Source organism: Sinocyclocheilus grahami, unplaced genomic scaffold, assembly GCF_001515645.1.
Source record: "Sinocyclocheilus grahami isolate Dianchi unplaced genomic scaffold, SAMN03320097.WGS_v1.1 scaffold122.1, whole genome shotgun sequence".
In the NCBI taxonomy this organism is placed as follows: Eukaryota; Metazoa; Chordata; class Actinopteri; order Cypriniformes; family Cyprinidae; genus Sinocyclocheilus; species Sinocyclocheilus grahami.
In genome coordinates, this window is record NW_015505301.1 from 1,939,248 (window position 1) to 1,953,559 (window position 14,312).

General features: G+C 35.5%; 1 protein-coding gene across 1 annotated transcript; it reads right to left on the reverse strand.

Moving 5' to 3' along the window:
• Window positions 1–775: 775 nt before the first annotated feature.
• LOC107589971 (probable ubiquitin-conjugating enzyme E2 W-B) lies at window positions 776–13,404 on the reverse strand. The gene is made up of 5 exons (XM_016278564.1): window positions 13,325–13,404; window positions 11,646–11,737; window positions 6,900–7,002; window positions 1,508–1,663; window positions 776–1,045 (listed from the first exon to the last, which is right to left on the reverse strand). Exons 1-5 carry the CDS (start codon window positions 13,337–13,339, stop codon window positions 776–778), a joined length of 636 nt encoding a protein of 211 aa, XP_016134050.1. The 5' UTR covers window positions 13,340–13,404.
• Window positions 13,405–14,312: the final 908 nt, after the last annotated feature.

Here is a 14,312-nt window from a genome sequence, read left to right on the forward strand (position 1 = left end):
GCAAAGGACCACAAGATGGGAATCGAACTCGGGTCGCCACAGTTGCACTATATGTTAGCGCACTTAACCACGAGGCTATCGGCACTAACAGTGTACTGAACTACTTATGATTAATTTCAATCATGACAACTCTCTGAACATTTTAGCATGGTGATGGATATGACAATGTTAATTTATTTGGTCTTGGTGGAACAGATCTGCTACGCTTCTGCTGAATTGCTGCTGCTGTTGGTTATTGCTGTAGTTGTAGATTATTGCTGCTGCTGCAAGCAAGTACAGGAACTTGCTACAGCCAATGCACATGGCGATACTGTGCCACGAGTATTTAAGACATACCGCTGCTGCACAAACAGCATATAAAATAACCCCGTAGCAGATCTATACAGGTGGAGCTGGGGAAGGTGGAGGGTTTCAGAAAACTCTGAAAGTGCGCTGCAGGAATCTCAAGTGAATGCTAGCCAGCCATGCAAGGCAGTATGCAGAGCAAATGCAAGGCAGTATGCTCATTGGCTGCATATGCAGCATGAACCAATCAGCTTGTGCCAAGTCGTTTAACTCTCTGAATATCATCAGTTACGTTAACACCCCGTCAGAATGCGCCATCTAGAGTTTCATGACTGAACTATATATTTATCCAAATTTTGACAAATTCCATGACATTCCACGTAATACAGTAAATTCCATATTTATGATTGGATTCCGTGATTCTGTCCGCGTTTTCTGCATCATGGAAATCACAGGGCCCTAGTTACTCTTGCCTTTCTATCAGCCCAAATCAGTCTGGCCACTCTCCTCTGACCTCTGGCATCAACGAGGCATTTTCACCCACAGATCTGCTTCTCATATCTTTTTCAGACCATTCTCTGTAAACCTTAGAGATGATTATGCGTGAAATTCCCAGTACATCAGCAGTTTCTGAAATTCTCAGATCAGCCCGTCTGGCATCAACATCTATCCCATGTTCAAAGTCAATTAAATCACCCTTCTTCCTCATTCTGATGCTTGGTCTGAACTTCAGCAGCTCTTCTTGACCATGTCTACATGCCTAAAAGCATTGATGTGCTTGGCTGATTAGATATTTGCATTAATGAGCACTTGTACAGGTGTACCTAATAAAGAGGTTGGTGAATGTGTATTAACTGAATGTTTTATGTAAACTGAAAAGAAATGCTTAGGGTTTGATTAACAACTCTGTTTTCTGTACCTGTCCCTAAGCTCGTATAGACAGTCAGTTATAAAACATCAGCGTTAAGACACCTTTAAGCAAGGACTATAATTAGTAAGCCATTTATTTAGAGACACCAGATATGGCGGTTAATGTCTTACTATTGTAACTAATGAACAAACATATCCATCTAATATGTCCCATATTAGAACCTAAATGTGTTATCTTTACATATTGATCCACACAATAACTTTAAAATCCAAAGAGATACAATAACTAAGTTACAAAACAGATATCAAAACATATCAACGAAACCACTGCATTGTTGCGTGAGACACTTACCTTCTCTTTGCAGCTAGACAGCATGCTAATAATGCTAAGACAAACAGACTGCACCGAAAGAGCTGGTGACCAGTCCTCCGTTAAGATGGACAGGCAGATGTGGCCATTGCTATAAACATGGGGATGGACGGGTATATTGTCTCCTGTGAACATTACCTGTCAAAACACAACATAAAGACATTTATTTTCAGCTGTTTCAGACAAATATAGTACACTAGATGACCATGTGTGCTTTCTTCAAGCTGCTCTTTTCCATACAATGAAAGGGAACATTCTGGAAGCTTATTTCCAAATAATTTATTTTAAGAAATAATAATACAATAAAATAAAATAAAAATGGAAATTGTGATTTTTTTTTTTTTACAATTCAGACTTTTTTTTCTCAGAATTGCAAGATATAAACTAAGGATTGCAATAAAAAATTAAGAATTGTGAGAACTGTGACAAGCTTGTTTTCACCAAAGGTAGCAAAAGGAAACCTTTTCTTTGGACTTCTCAGAATTGTGAGACATACATTTAGAATTGTGACACGTAAACTCACAATGATTTCACAATTCGATTTTCTCATGATTTTTTTTAACAAAATGAGATCGAATACATTAGACCGTAAATGAAAAGGTGTCCTTTTATTAGGCTATTGCTGCACGTTTCTTTGTAAAATGTAAATATTACAAAACCCCAAATCAAATAAGTTACACAAATAAAATAAATCTCTTCATATAAACAAACTAAAGGCCTGTACACACTGGGACGATTATCGAGCGCGATTATCGGCGACGTTTAACGCCTCGTAACTAATCAAAGGGTGCCAATGTGAGTGTGCACACAAAACGTCAGGCGTAAAAGCGTAATTTTTTTTAAAAACGCCTCGAGCTCTTTTTTTTTTTTTTGACGTGCAGCGTTAAAAACTTGCCGACCAATGAGATTGGCGCTTTTGTTCACGTGCCTGGAGCTACTGAAGTTACAGTAAAACACGACTTGGTGGCACTCAAGCACAAAACGGTCTTGCCGAGCACACAATTGATACCTAACGATGAAGAGGAAGTAAGTAGACCAAGAAGAAGCATCGAGGCAAGATGAATGTAGAGCTGCTGGTCTCATTGGTCTCTGAATACAAAGAGCTTTATGACAAACGCGACAGCGAAGTCCTACAAAAATCTCGATAAGAGGGAGTTGTTATGGAGAGGAATTGCAGACCAAATAGGATTCGATGTGTAGCGGGGCATTTCTGTTTTTCATTAAGCGCCATCTAATGTCAGGGAGTGAATCTGAATGTTCACTCGGCTCATCGCCAGTGAAAATCACTTGGGTATGAACCAGAGTCGATCCTCCCTATACGCAAAGTACACAAGCTGCGTAGGGCCCCCGAAACACCAGGGGGCCCCCTTGCTCTCAAAGATGATTTAATTTTAGTTTCGGTTTTTTAATTTGGCCAGCGGTTATGAAAACATGAATATTAATTTATTTTAAAGCGGTCACCCTTTCTACGTAAAAATCAGTCAAATCATGTAACGTCAATGTCATACAGTCTCTTGCTTGAGACAAAAAAAAAAAAAAAGAGTGGAAAGTGTACCGAGCCGCGGAAGAGACACTGTTTCTCAATCGCTTTCCGTGAGCACGATTCGAGATGGAGTGAAACACGGACAAATGCGTTTCATTCATTCATAACTCGTCAGCCCCCCCAACACAGTTTTGCGTAGGGCCCCCAGAAGTATAGGATCGGCTCTGGTATGAACACACAAGACACATCGAAATACGCTGGCGATAAGCGCGGGCGATAATCATCCCGGTGTGCACGAGGCATAAGGCTTTGTCTGTGCTCTTTCCATTTAGGTTAAAGTTAGAGGCAACCACTGCATTTTAATCATGATCCAAACAAAGATTCAGCATAAGCCCTACATGCAGCATGAGCAGTTTTTAATCTAAGGCTATGTTCATACTGTCAGTTTTTGGGATTGACAACCGCATTTTCTCTACAGGTGTGAGTCTCGAAATGTCCCGTTCACACAGCAGCTTACAGTGAACGTGCAACGGGAGTCAAGCCTGTATTCCTTACCAGTAACCATAGCAACAGTGACCAAAGTAAAATCAAAGATGGCGACATCCATAAAACTAAGTCTTATCACTTTCTGACACAACAAGAGTCCAATCGAGCTGTGAGTTCTTTGTCAAATCTTCATTAACCGACAGCAGCTTTTAAATTTGGGTGGAGAGCGGAGCATTTGAATCGAGAGCGTCTCCGGTGGAAAACTGACGGGATCTAAAACATTCAGATGACATGCAGCTAATTTCTCAGTCACTGCAAGTTACTGAAAACACGCACGTTTGTGCGGCAAAGAGGCTCTCTCTCGCGCTATATAATGTGACAGACAACAAGTTGTCCAGTCCTGTTCCGTTCACACAGCGCGTGTGTTCCGAGAATGCGTTTGTGAATCCTGAAAATTTACAGGTGTGAGTTTGTTACAGAATGTGGTTGTCACGCCCATAAATAACCGAACTGTGTGTGAACGTAACCGTATTAAGGACTCAAATACAGGACTGACAACCGTATTCTGCTGCTGTCTGAACGTGGCCTAAATTAGACAGTATAATTTCGAAATTTGAAGCAAAAACTGAATGGTTTGACTTTAGTTTTGTGAAACTATACTACATAAAACATATCTGAACGAAAACTTTTTCTCACTTTTTGCCAGCAGGTGGCGCTTGTGAACAGCAATGATAATAGTGTTTCCTGAGTTACCGCTGTAAACGAAGCAGAGCTGCGCTTATGAACACTACTTTCATATGCATCGTTCAGAGGCAAGGTGAAAATAAAATACCACAAACTTTTCTAAAGACAGTCAGTTCCCATCAGAGATACATTCATATAAACTCCTACTCCAATTGTTTCACAATTTGTTTGGCATCTCAACCGATTTGAATCGTCAAATATTTGAATCAATTTTCAACCGGCTCGCGGTTCATCGTTACATCCCTAATGAGAATTTAGACAAAATTATGAGAATTGAGACAAAGAAAAATTCAAAAAAAATTTCACAATTCAAAGTTTCTCTGAATTGCACGTTTATTTTTTTCTCAATTCTGTGCAATTGTTCAAAATTTTTCACAATTCTGAGAAAAAGTAAGGAATTGTGTTATAAAAGTTTTCCATTTCATGGTGGAAATGTGGTCAAGCTCAATTTTCCATGAAAAACAACTAAATTTTTGGCCTGTTCTAAACAAAACTATCATAAAATTCAAAGGACTTGAAATATATTCCATGAGTTGTATCAAAGTCCCTTTAAGACAAGTCATGTCACTCTTTGAAATGCCTCTCGGGCATGCAAAAGCAACTCCTATCTCTCTGAATGGGGAAACATCACATTCTACAAAACTGTTCACTAAGCTTACGATTAAATTTCATATTTGAAATCACCAAAGACATCTGATATCAACTGTATCATAAATGTTGTTTATTTTGCTCAAATAGCGTTATAAAAAGCTTATTATGTCTCAAAATGCTGACTGTTTCTATAGCAACCGGGACTTCTAACGGCAGCTGCAAAGCTGACTTTACAGATTAGCGATTGGCTCCTTCATTCAGAAGGCGGGGCTTCCTGCGATTGAGCGACCATATTGAGCGTTGCATTTTTCCCCATTCAAAACTATACGAGTGACACGTCTTGGGTATTCTATAGTCTTTGGTTTTATGGACTTATTTTAATGATCTTTTATAATGCTCTTTGACCTTTTTAGAGCTTGACATCTCCAGTCTCCACCCACTTTAATTTTATGGAAAAGAGCAACATTGACATTCTTCAAAACATCTTCTTTTGTGTTCCACAGAACAAAGGAAGTCACATGGATTTGGAACAACATGAGGGTGAGTAAATGATGACAGAACTTTAATTTTGGGGTGAACTATCCCTTTAAATCATAAGCCAGTGCTTAGTCCTCACAATTGGTATGAGGCCGCTAGATTAGGAGGTAGAGACAGAGACAGCCGGCTGAATGAGAAGCCAGCGCCAGATCCGGACTTACATAAGAAAAAGCATAGACCGCTCATGGTCAGACAGATAAAAATAGCCAGTGCTTCACTCCCGATTAAATGCACTTAATGTGCACAGACACTGCTAGGGCCACTTCAGCAACAAAAAAAGGTTATTTATCAGTCACCTTTAATCTCAAGTGCTGCCCCTCGCATTTAAAGCTCCTTTGACTAAGACTTACTATTGCTCCATTTACACTTTGTATCAGCTCTAAACCATCAACAGTATTTCTGTCACTTGCTGTGACATGGTTTTCAACTATAACAGTATCTATATACTCATGCTGCTCTTATCCCTAAAATCCTTAGTGGTGTGTGAGCTTGTTTATCTAATTTGGTCTTTACCGCTCTGCTATTTATAGTGGGACTGATATGTAAAATAAGATCAGAGCTAATCCCCTCATATGTGGCCATTGATTATGCAGTCTACAAGCTCAAAAAGCCCTTGTGTGGATCGATCCTATTATTTTACTGTTTAGGTGCAAAACAGATTTTAGTTGAGCCTTAAATGTTCATCTGGCTGCTACAAATGTACAATAAACGGTGTCCAGCAATTCACAGAGTTTCATTTTATGCAAATGGACAGCAATGCGATGTGGCAACTACCGAGAGCAGCACAGACCGCTGCAAACGTGATCTGCCACATGTGAGATACTGTAGTTGAGTACAAGTAAGATGGAGAAGTTAATGTTATCGTCAACAATCACACTTGTTTATATGATTCGTCTCTGCCTACGTACAGAGATATAATAAAATGATACATGGAAAACCATGTCAGAAAAAATTTTAATTGAAATAAATCAGCAATACAATAAAATATAAATTAAATGAAAAACAAACCAAACAAAAATGTTTGAAGTTGAAATGAAAATATTTTTTAAAATACTAACAGAAATTAAACAAAAACTAAAATATAAATAAATAAACTATTTAGAAATATTTTAACAACAAAAAATGAAAAATATACAAATCCAAGCAAAAAGCTTAATAAAAAATTAATAAGTATTAATAAAAGCTATAATAGTGTATAGATAATACTAAAATAAGACTGGGCAGAAATATTTTAAAAACTAATACAAATGACAAAAGAACATAATAAAATGACAAAACATTAAACAAACTAAAATGAAAACTGAAAATATAAAAATAAAAGCCAAAATATATATTAAAAAAACTAATAAATATTAATAAAAACTATAATAGTTAATAAATAATACTCAAATAACACTGGGCAGAAATTTGGCATTCTGAGCAAGTCAAAAAAAATTATATTGGCAATAAATATATATTCTAAAAACAATATAAAATAAATAAATAACATTTTTATTACAAAATATAGAGTTAATATGTAATATTTAGACTTACCTGAGGTGAGTCAAAGGGATACCGACCACTAAATTTAAAAAGAAGCTGAAATTTCTCCCCCTCATAAAGAGTACCAGAGGCTCCTTCCATATCCACAATCCATCTGTAAAAAGAAACAAAGACATCAATAACGAAGAATTTTGGTTGGGTAAACGGTCTCTTAAACTATGGAAATGTTGCATACATAATAGCAACAGCATAAACCACTGAGAAAAAAATTTAATTACTCTACTGCCAGCCAGCAGAGTGTTTCACTTCAGCCATTAAAGGCCCGGAGAAGAATTAAATGGGAGGAGAGAGACAGAAAGCAGCAAGATTGTGAGCAATAAAAGACAAGACTATAGCCATTAAGTATCCAGAACTAAACAGTAAAGAAAGCGGCGCTATGTCAGGGGTCAAACAGATGACAACATGGAGATGAAACATCTGGCATAAAATAAAGGTGCTTCAAAAGGTTCTTCAAGCGATGCCATAGAAGAACCATTTTTGGTTCCACAAAGAACCATTCAGTCAAAGGTTCTTTAAAGAACCATCTCTTTCTTACCTTTTTGTAATCTGAAGAACCTTCTTTCACCACAAAGAACCATTTGTGAAACAGAAAGGTTCTACAGATGTTAAAGGTTCTTTATGGAACCATTTAGACAAAAAGATTATTCTATGGCATTGTGAAGCACCTTTATTTTTAAGAGTGTAGAGGGCAACATAAATTCAGTTCGATTAATGAACTTCAATTTTTGGGAACAGAAATGCACTCTTTTATATAAAAAGGTAATTTCTCATGTCGACAATGTAGCCTAAAATAAAACTGAATTTGCTTATATAGCTAAACAATTGAAAATGCTTTACATCTTTAATTCCCCATCTCTAAAGTTATTACTATACATAATGTCTGACAATAATTTTAAATTATATCAACATTCAAAACAATGTCAAATCAGATAAATGAATCAAAAATATTAACAGCTGTAACCATATTTAATTCATTCATCACGTTAATGTGTTAATTTTGGCATTTCTAGTACAAACACACATTTTCATTTGGAATATCAATACTGTCAGACCATCTGCTAACAGCAAATTCTTGCAATATACCAGAGTCAGATAAAGTGCTAGCAACAATGTGATTTTCCTGCCACAGTATTATCATATCTCCAGCAGCCGTTTGTTCTCAGAAGAGAGAGAACATTCCAGAGATGGAGCGGAAATATTGCTGCGTCGTCAAAGGAGCTCACATTTCTGCCTTTTAGTTTGTATTACACTACCGGTCATGATTTTTAATAGTGTTATAAGAACATACATATATATATATATATATATATAAAATCAAATATTGTATTGTTAAATATTATTAAAATGTAAAAGAACTGTGTTCTATTTTAATAGTTTTAAAATTACATTTATTCCTGTTTTCACAAAAGTGAATTTTCAGCATCATTACTCCCGTCTTCAGTGTCACATGATCCTTCAGAAATCATTCTAATATGCTGATTTAATGCTCAAGAAACATTTATTATTACTACCAATGTTAAAAACAGTTGTGCTGCTTTTTTTTATTATTTTTGTGGAAACTGTGATTCATTTTATTTTTCAGGATTGTTTGATGAATAAAAAAATATGGAAACTACTATAGTGATACACCACCATTCAAAAATTTGGGGTAAGTAAGTTTTGAAAAAACTAATCATTTTTATTAATTTTTTTACTTTTCGATAGAATTTCAAATAAATCCCGTTTTAAATGTTCTATTCGGCAAAGAAAAAAAATGTATCATGATTTCCACCCAAACAGCATATTAGAATGATTTCTGTGACACTGAAGCTTGGAGACAAGAATAAATTAAAATAAATGTTAATATATTAAAATAGAAAACAGTTATTTTAAACTGAAATATTATTTCACAATATTACTGTTTTATTGTATCTTTAATTTAAAAAATAATTAAATACATGCATAAATATATAATAAAAAAGCATCTATTGTGAACATAAGAAAAAAAACACAAAAATATGAATTATTCCAAACTTATGACCTGTAGTATATTACTTCACGTGAGTGGAGACACTAAGAGAAAGCCTAGAGTAATAGTTCATATTTAGGTTAAACCTAAACCACCGCCCTCCTATCTAACATATCTGACTAATCTCCTTCAAAAAAACTTGATGGACTACAACGAACACAAAGACCATTTAGTTCCGGACAAACACGTCTGGCAAGCTGCTAAACTGGTAACACATAACTGCCATTTCTTTGACAAAATATGTACCAAGACAAGGCTACAAAGCTGCTCCTGAATATAAATAGTAAACTAAGTTACATGGTGTTCCCACAATACCAACCAGAGTTACATAAAATAAATGTTATTTTTATAACGCTTGGCTGTCAAAGTTTAGCTCTCTGAAACCGAGTAAATATATCAATCATTTATTTTCATTACTTCTACACAGAAAGACATAAACATGTGTAAAGACAGCTCTTTTGCAATTTCTGAGATAACTCCACACACCACTGAGCACAAGATTGGGTATACGCAGATTCAGTTAGGCAATGCTTTTGTGGAGCAATGTGATGGAACTTTTTTGCCTTGTGACAGCTTTTTCCCATAAAAGACTGCTAGATATTTCCAGAAATGGATACAAACACAAATGCACAGGCCAAAAAGAGGTCAGCCAGGTTTGTTACGGAAATACTACCCTCTCGAGCTGACAACTTTAATTTTTTATTAGTCTGAGCAGACATTCTATACATCGGGCAGAGCAGCCTTACAAATGACACCAAATGGGAAAAGTTTTTAAATTGATAACATTTAAAAACAGTTTACATAGGCAAGCAGACGAGGCCGGAATATGAACGCAATCTGCTTAATGGTTCAGTGTTTTCCTTATAATGGTTTTCTATGGGAAACTATTTAATGTGACACTTTGCACATTGTGTTTATATTCTGGGTTCATCTACTTGTCTGTACAAAATATACATCATAAATAAGGTGTTTACTGAATTTCGCCTTTTAATATCTGCATTTTACTACTTTATAACTTAATGCAATCAGCGTAATAATAACTGGCAGTCAGTGGAGCAAAGCTTAGTTTCGCCCGCCAGGTGGGTGTTCCTATAACGCCCCATTCACACGGGGCGTTGGCATCAATGCCTCTCGTTTACTTTGAATGGAGTGACGTCAAGCGTTGCCGAAATGAATTGTGGGTCCGTCGTGTCGCGCTGGGTCCGTTGCTTGCGGCAGAAGTTGAAAACTTTTCAACTTTTCAAGCTCCAACGCAGGCGTCAGCCAATCAGATCGCCTTATGCAAATACCCTGGTGCAGACGCTAGCCAATCGCGTTAATGCAACATCAGAAAACGAATGTGATTGGCTATTGTCACTATGACGGTCGCGTCAGCACCAAGCTTCAGAAACGCCCTCCATCAAGCGTCGACGCCGACGCCCCGTGTGAATGTACCGTAAGGGTGTGACGTCACGTGAAAACTATCAATAACGATAAAGATCCAATGATAAGAGATTTGTTTTTTTTAATCTCGTTAAATCATTTCCTCTTTCTCAAATCGAGCCAATCTCAGATGCCAGTCTGTGTGACATCACACAGACAGGCCCCTCCCACGATTCTTTGATTGACAGTAGTGTTTCAGCATAGACTGCACTGGTGTCTTACCTTAAGCCTCGTTCAGACTGTCAGCCCAAATCTGATTTTGTGCATATCCGGATGGAATCTGATTTGAATAACTGACTGTCCACAAAGTGTATCGCAACTGTTCATATCCGATTTGTGCGTGCATAAGTGCTCTTTCGTTTTACTGAATGTGCGCTGGTTACTATGGCAATGCCGTTGCGTTGTTATGCCTACACTAAAAACAACAATAACAGCAATACAGTTTGCAATACAGATATTGTCTTACGACATGACAACATGTTGCCGTCGCGCTGGATTATTAGTATTATTATGGATTTCGTTTTATGAGGCAGCATCAGAAACGCAGGAAGCTGGAATGTGCGACTTTATTCCATGCTGCCATCTCCACTGGTTTCAACACTCAAAGAGTTGAGTATACAAGCAGTATATTTTCTTTTTCTACTTGACTTTGACAGTTCGCAACAACACATGCTTGTTTCTGCAAAGACATTTATTATGTTTTCTACAAAAATGTCTGACGTGTTTACATTTTACGTGGCGTGAGAACTTGAAAAAGCTACGCTAAATCCGATCTGAGCGGTCAGACTGAAACGGATTTCCAGGAATGCGATTTGAATAGGATTCCAAACCGCATACGAATGTAGCTCGAAAACGGATTTGCACAAATCGGATTTCATGTAGTTCGTTGCCATTCAGACTATCTAAATATGATCAGATTTCAATCGGATTTGCACAAAAATCGGATTTGGGCTGACAGTCTGAACAAGGCTTTAGACCCGCTCTGAGTGAGCTGTCATCAGTCCGCCATTGTTTCACCGCCGGAGCAGATGTAGACAAGAATGACTCCTAAGCCATTGAAGTGTTTTGGTGTTGGATGTAATAAAACGCCCACAATGGGCGAGAGTTTTCCAGGTTTAACCTGACAACAATGAATAACACGTAATAATAAGTAAAAAAAAAACAATGAGTCAGTGTGCTTTAACATGTTTCCCCTGTGATAGTCCCTGATACAGGATGGCCTGAGAAAGCTAGCCTGTTAATAAGTACACCGTGATCACACACACGGGTATAAGATTAAACGAAGAGTCGGGAAATGACGGTCTTACTGTGTGATGGTGTTCTGTACGCTCTTCTCATTTAGGGTCATTCCAGGAGGCGGATCATTCTGCAAGGCTAGCAGTTCCTTCTGTAACCTTTTCTGTTGAGAGACAGACAAAGTATTAAACAAAGAAAAGAAAAGATTGTGTACGATTTTATATTTAGTGTGTGTACAGATAGATAGATAGATAGATAGATAGATAGATAGATAGATAGATACTAAACAGCAATTTAATGTTCTAATATTAGGAAGAAGAAAAAAAGATGCACTGTTAAATTATAATTTTTCCAATAATAATAAATAAACAATACCTAATTAAATAATATATAAATGAAAAGATCTTTAATATGCAGTTGGATTTTGACCCAGTCTCATTGGTATTGGGTATACCTAATAAATGCATTGTTTCATTTGCTAACAAGAAATTGTATAATATTCTCACCTTTGCTGCCAGAAAAAATATTTTACTTAATTGGATTAGTGATAAATCTCCATCACTTAAAGGTTGGCATATGATAATTTTTGAATTGATTCCCCTGGAGCGTCTTACCTATGTATTACATCAAAAAACAGGCCTGTTTTATAAAGTCTGGACTCCATATCTGGACTATATGGAACCTCATCTTCGCCCTATTATACTACAAGGAATATTGTAATTGTGTAACTGTCTGGACATTTAACTTTTCTGCCCTATTCATTTTTTTTTTTATTAATTTTCTTTAATCTGTTATATATGAGGTAGTCCTGTTTGATTTAATAATCTGAGCTATGTGTGTGTGTGTGTTTTTTTTTTTTTTTGGTTTGTTTCTTTCTTTTGGGCTATGCCTTGTTATTTTTGTATTACAGTGAAAATTCAATAAAAAAAATTATAAAAAAAAAATATAAATAATAAATAACATCCAAGTAAAGTAAGCATTTAGTTTTAGACATATATATATATATATATATATATATATATATATATATATATGTGTGTGTGTGTGTGTGTGTGTAAAAACCACTTAATGTAAAGAATATAGCACGATAAGTCAGAATTAGTACTTTTGAATCACTTCAAATTTAAGTCGTATGAGATACATCCAAGAATTGAAATTCAGTACAGTATTCAAAATACTGTTATTACTTACATATTTAAATCTTTATACATTCTCTGACTATTATTCATTTGAATATTTATACTACTAAGAGCTGTGTGGCAACAAGTATAGCCTATATTTTGTCATTTCTAATAATCTTACTCAACACAAAACAGTGACTTATATATTCAGTCAATTAACTTCACATTTCCTATCAAATGTCACAAATAACCTTGCAAAGCTGGATAAAAATAAGTAAACATGCTGGTATCATGATTTCAAGCTATTCACATAGCAAACTCGTGATACTTCTAGTAATAACACGTTAATTCTGCTCATTCCGTTGCCTGTGTTTGCGGTAAATCAGTAGTGTATGAGTCCTGCTCGCCAGCTGTTGCTTTTAAAGCACCGATCATTCTCACCCTGACAGTTCACGAGCAGCAAGGAGGACAAGTTATGATTTCAGAAATAACACAGCAATGTTCGATCCCTTAATTAGGCGTATCCAAAAAAAAACCCACCATGTACACTATCAGAGACGAGCCACTCGACACCTGATGAAGGAGTGATTGATAGATTAAACCGAGCTAGATGTCAGCTGTGCTCTTACCTGCATCGACGCCATGATGGATCCCCCTGCATCAGTGGCGCACAGTTACGCAGCGCGACTGACCTCACCGTCACGTGACACACGAGCGCTTCTGTCGTCTGAGAACGCGCTCACTTTTTCAAATTAATTAATACTAGTTAACTGTTAATTAATCAAAGTTATAATAACTAATAAATATATGTTCCTTTTAATAAATATAAGTGTCATTTCATGATGTTGTTAGAACGACTTAAAAAAATTAATTCAGGTGAAAAATGTATAGTTTGTTTGTTTATTTATTTATGTATTTAGCTGTTTGTTTACATTATAATAATTAATAAATATTTGTAATAAATATAAATGTCTATTAATTCATCATTCTGTCACAAAACAGAAAGTCACATTTGGGATGACTTTCAACCTTTTTTTTTTTCCGAGTGAAGTATCCTTTTAAACGATTAACTTTAAATTATTATTATTATGAATCATTATAATAACTAACGCATATGTATTTTTTGTATAAATATAAATATATATGAATTCATTATTCTGTCACAGAGGAAAGAAAAGGTTTGGAACTTTTTTGGAGGGGGGGGGGGGCATAAACAATCCTTTATAATTATTAATCAATAATTATTATTAATAGTAGTTATAATTAATACATATATGTTCTTTTTAATAAATGCCTATTGATGTATTATTTTATTACAGATGACAAAAGTTCAATGGGTTTATAACAACTTCAAGATACAGATTTTTTTTCAGGTGAACAATCTTCCTTCTTAATTATTTAATAACTATTATTAATAATAGTTATAATAATCACTCAATATATATATATATATATATATATATATATATATGAGTGGCGAGCGGTGGTGTTTTAAAATGAGGAGTTTTATATATTTATATATAAATATTACATAAAAAAAGAGATCAAATATAATTCTATTTTGTATTTTATTAATGTTATTTATATTTTATTTTATATTTTTAATACTAATTATAC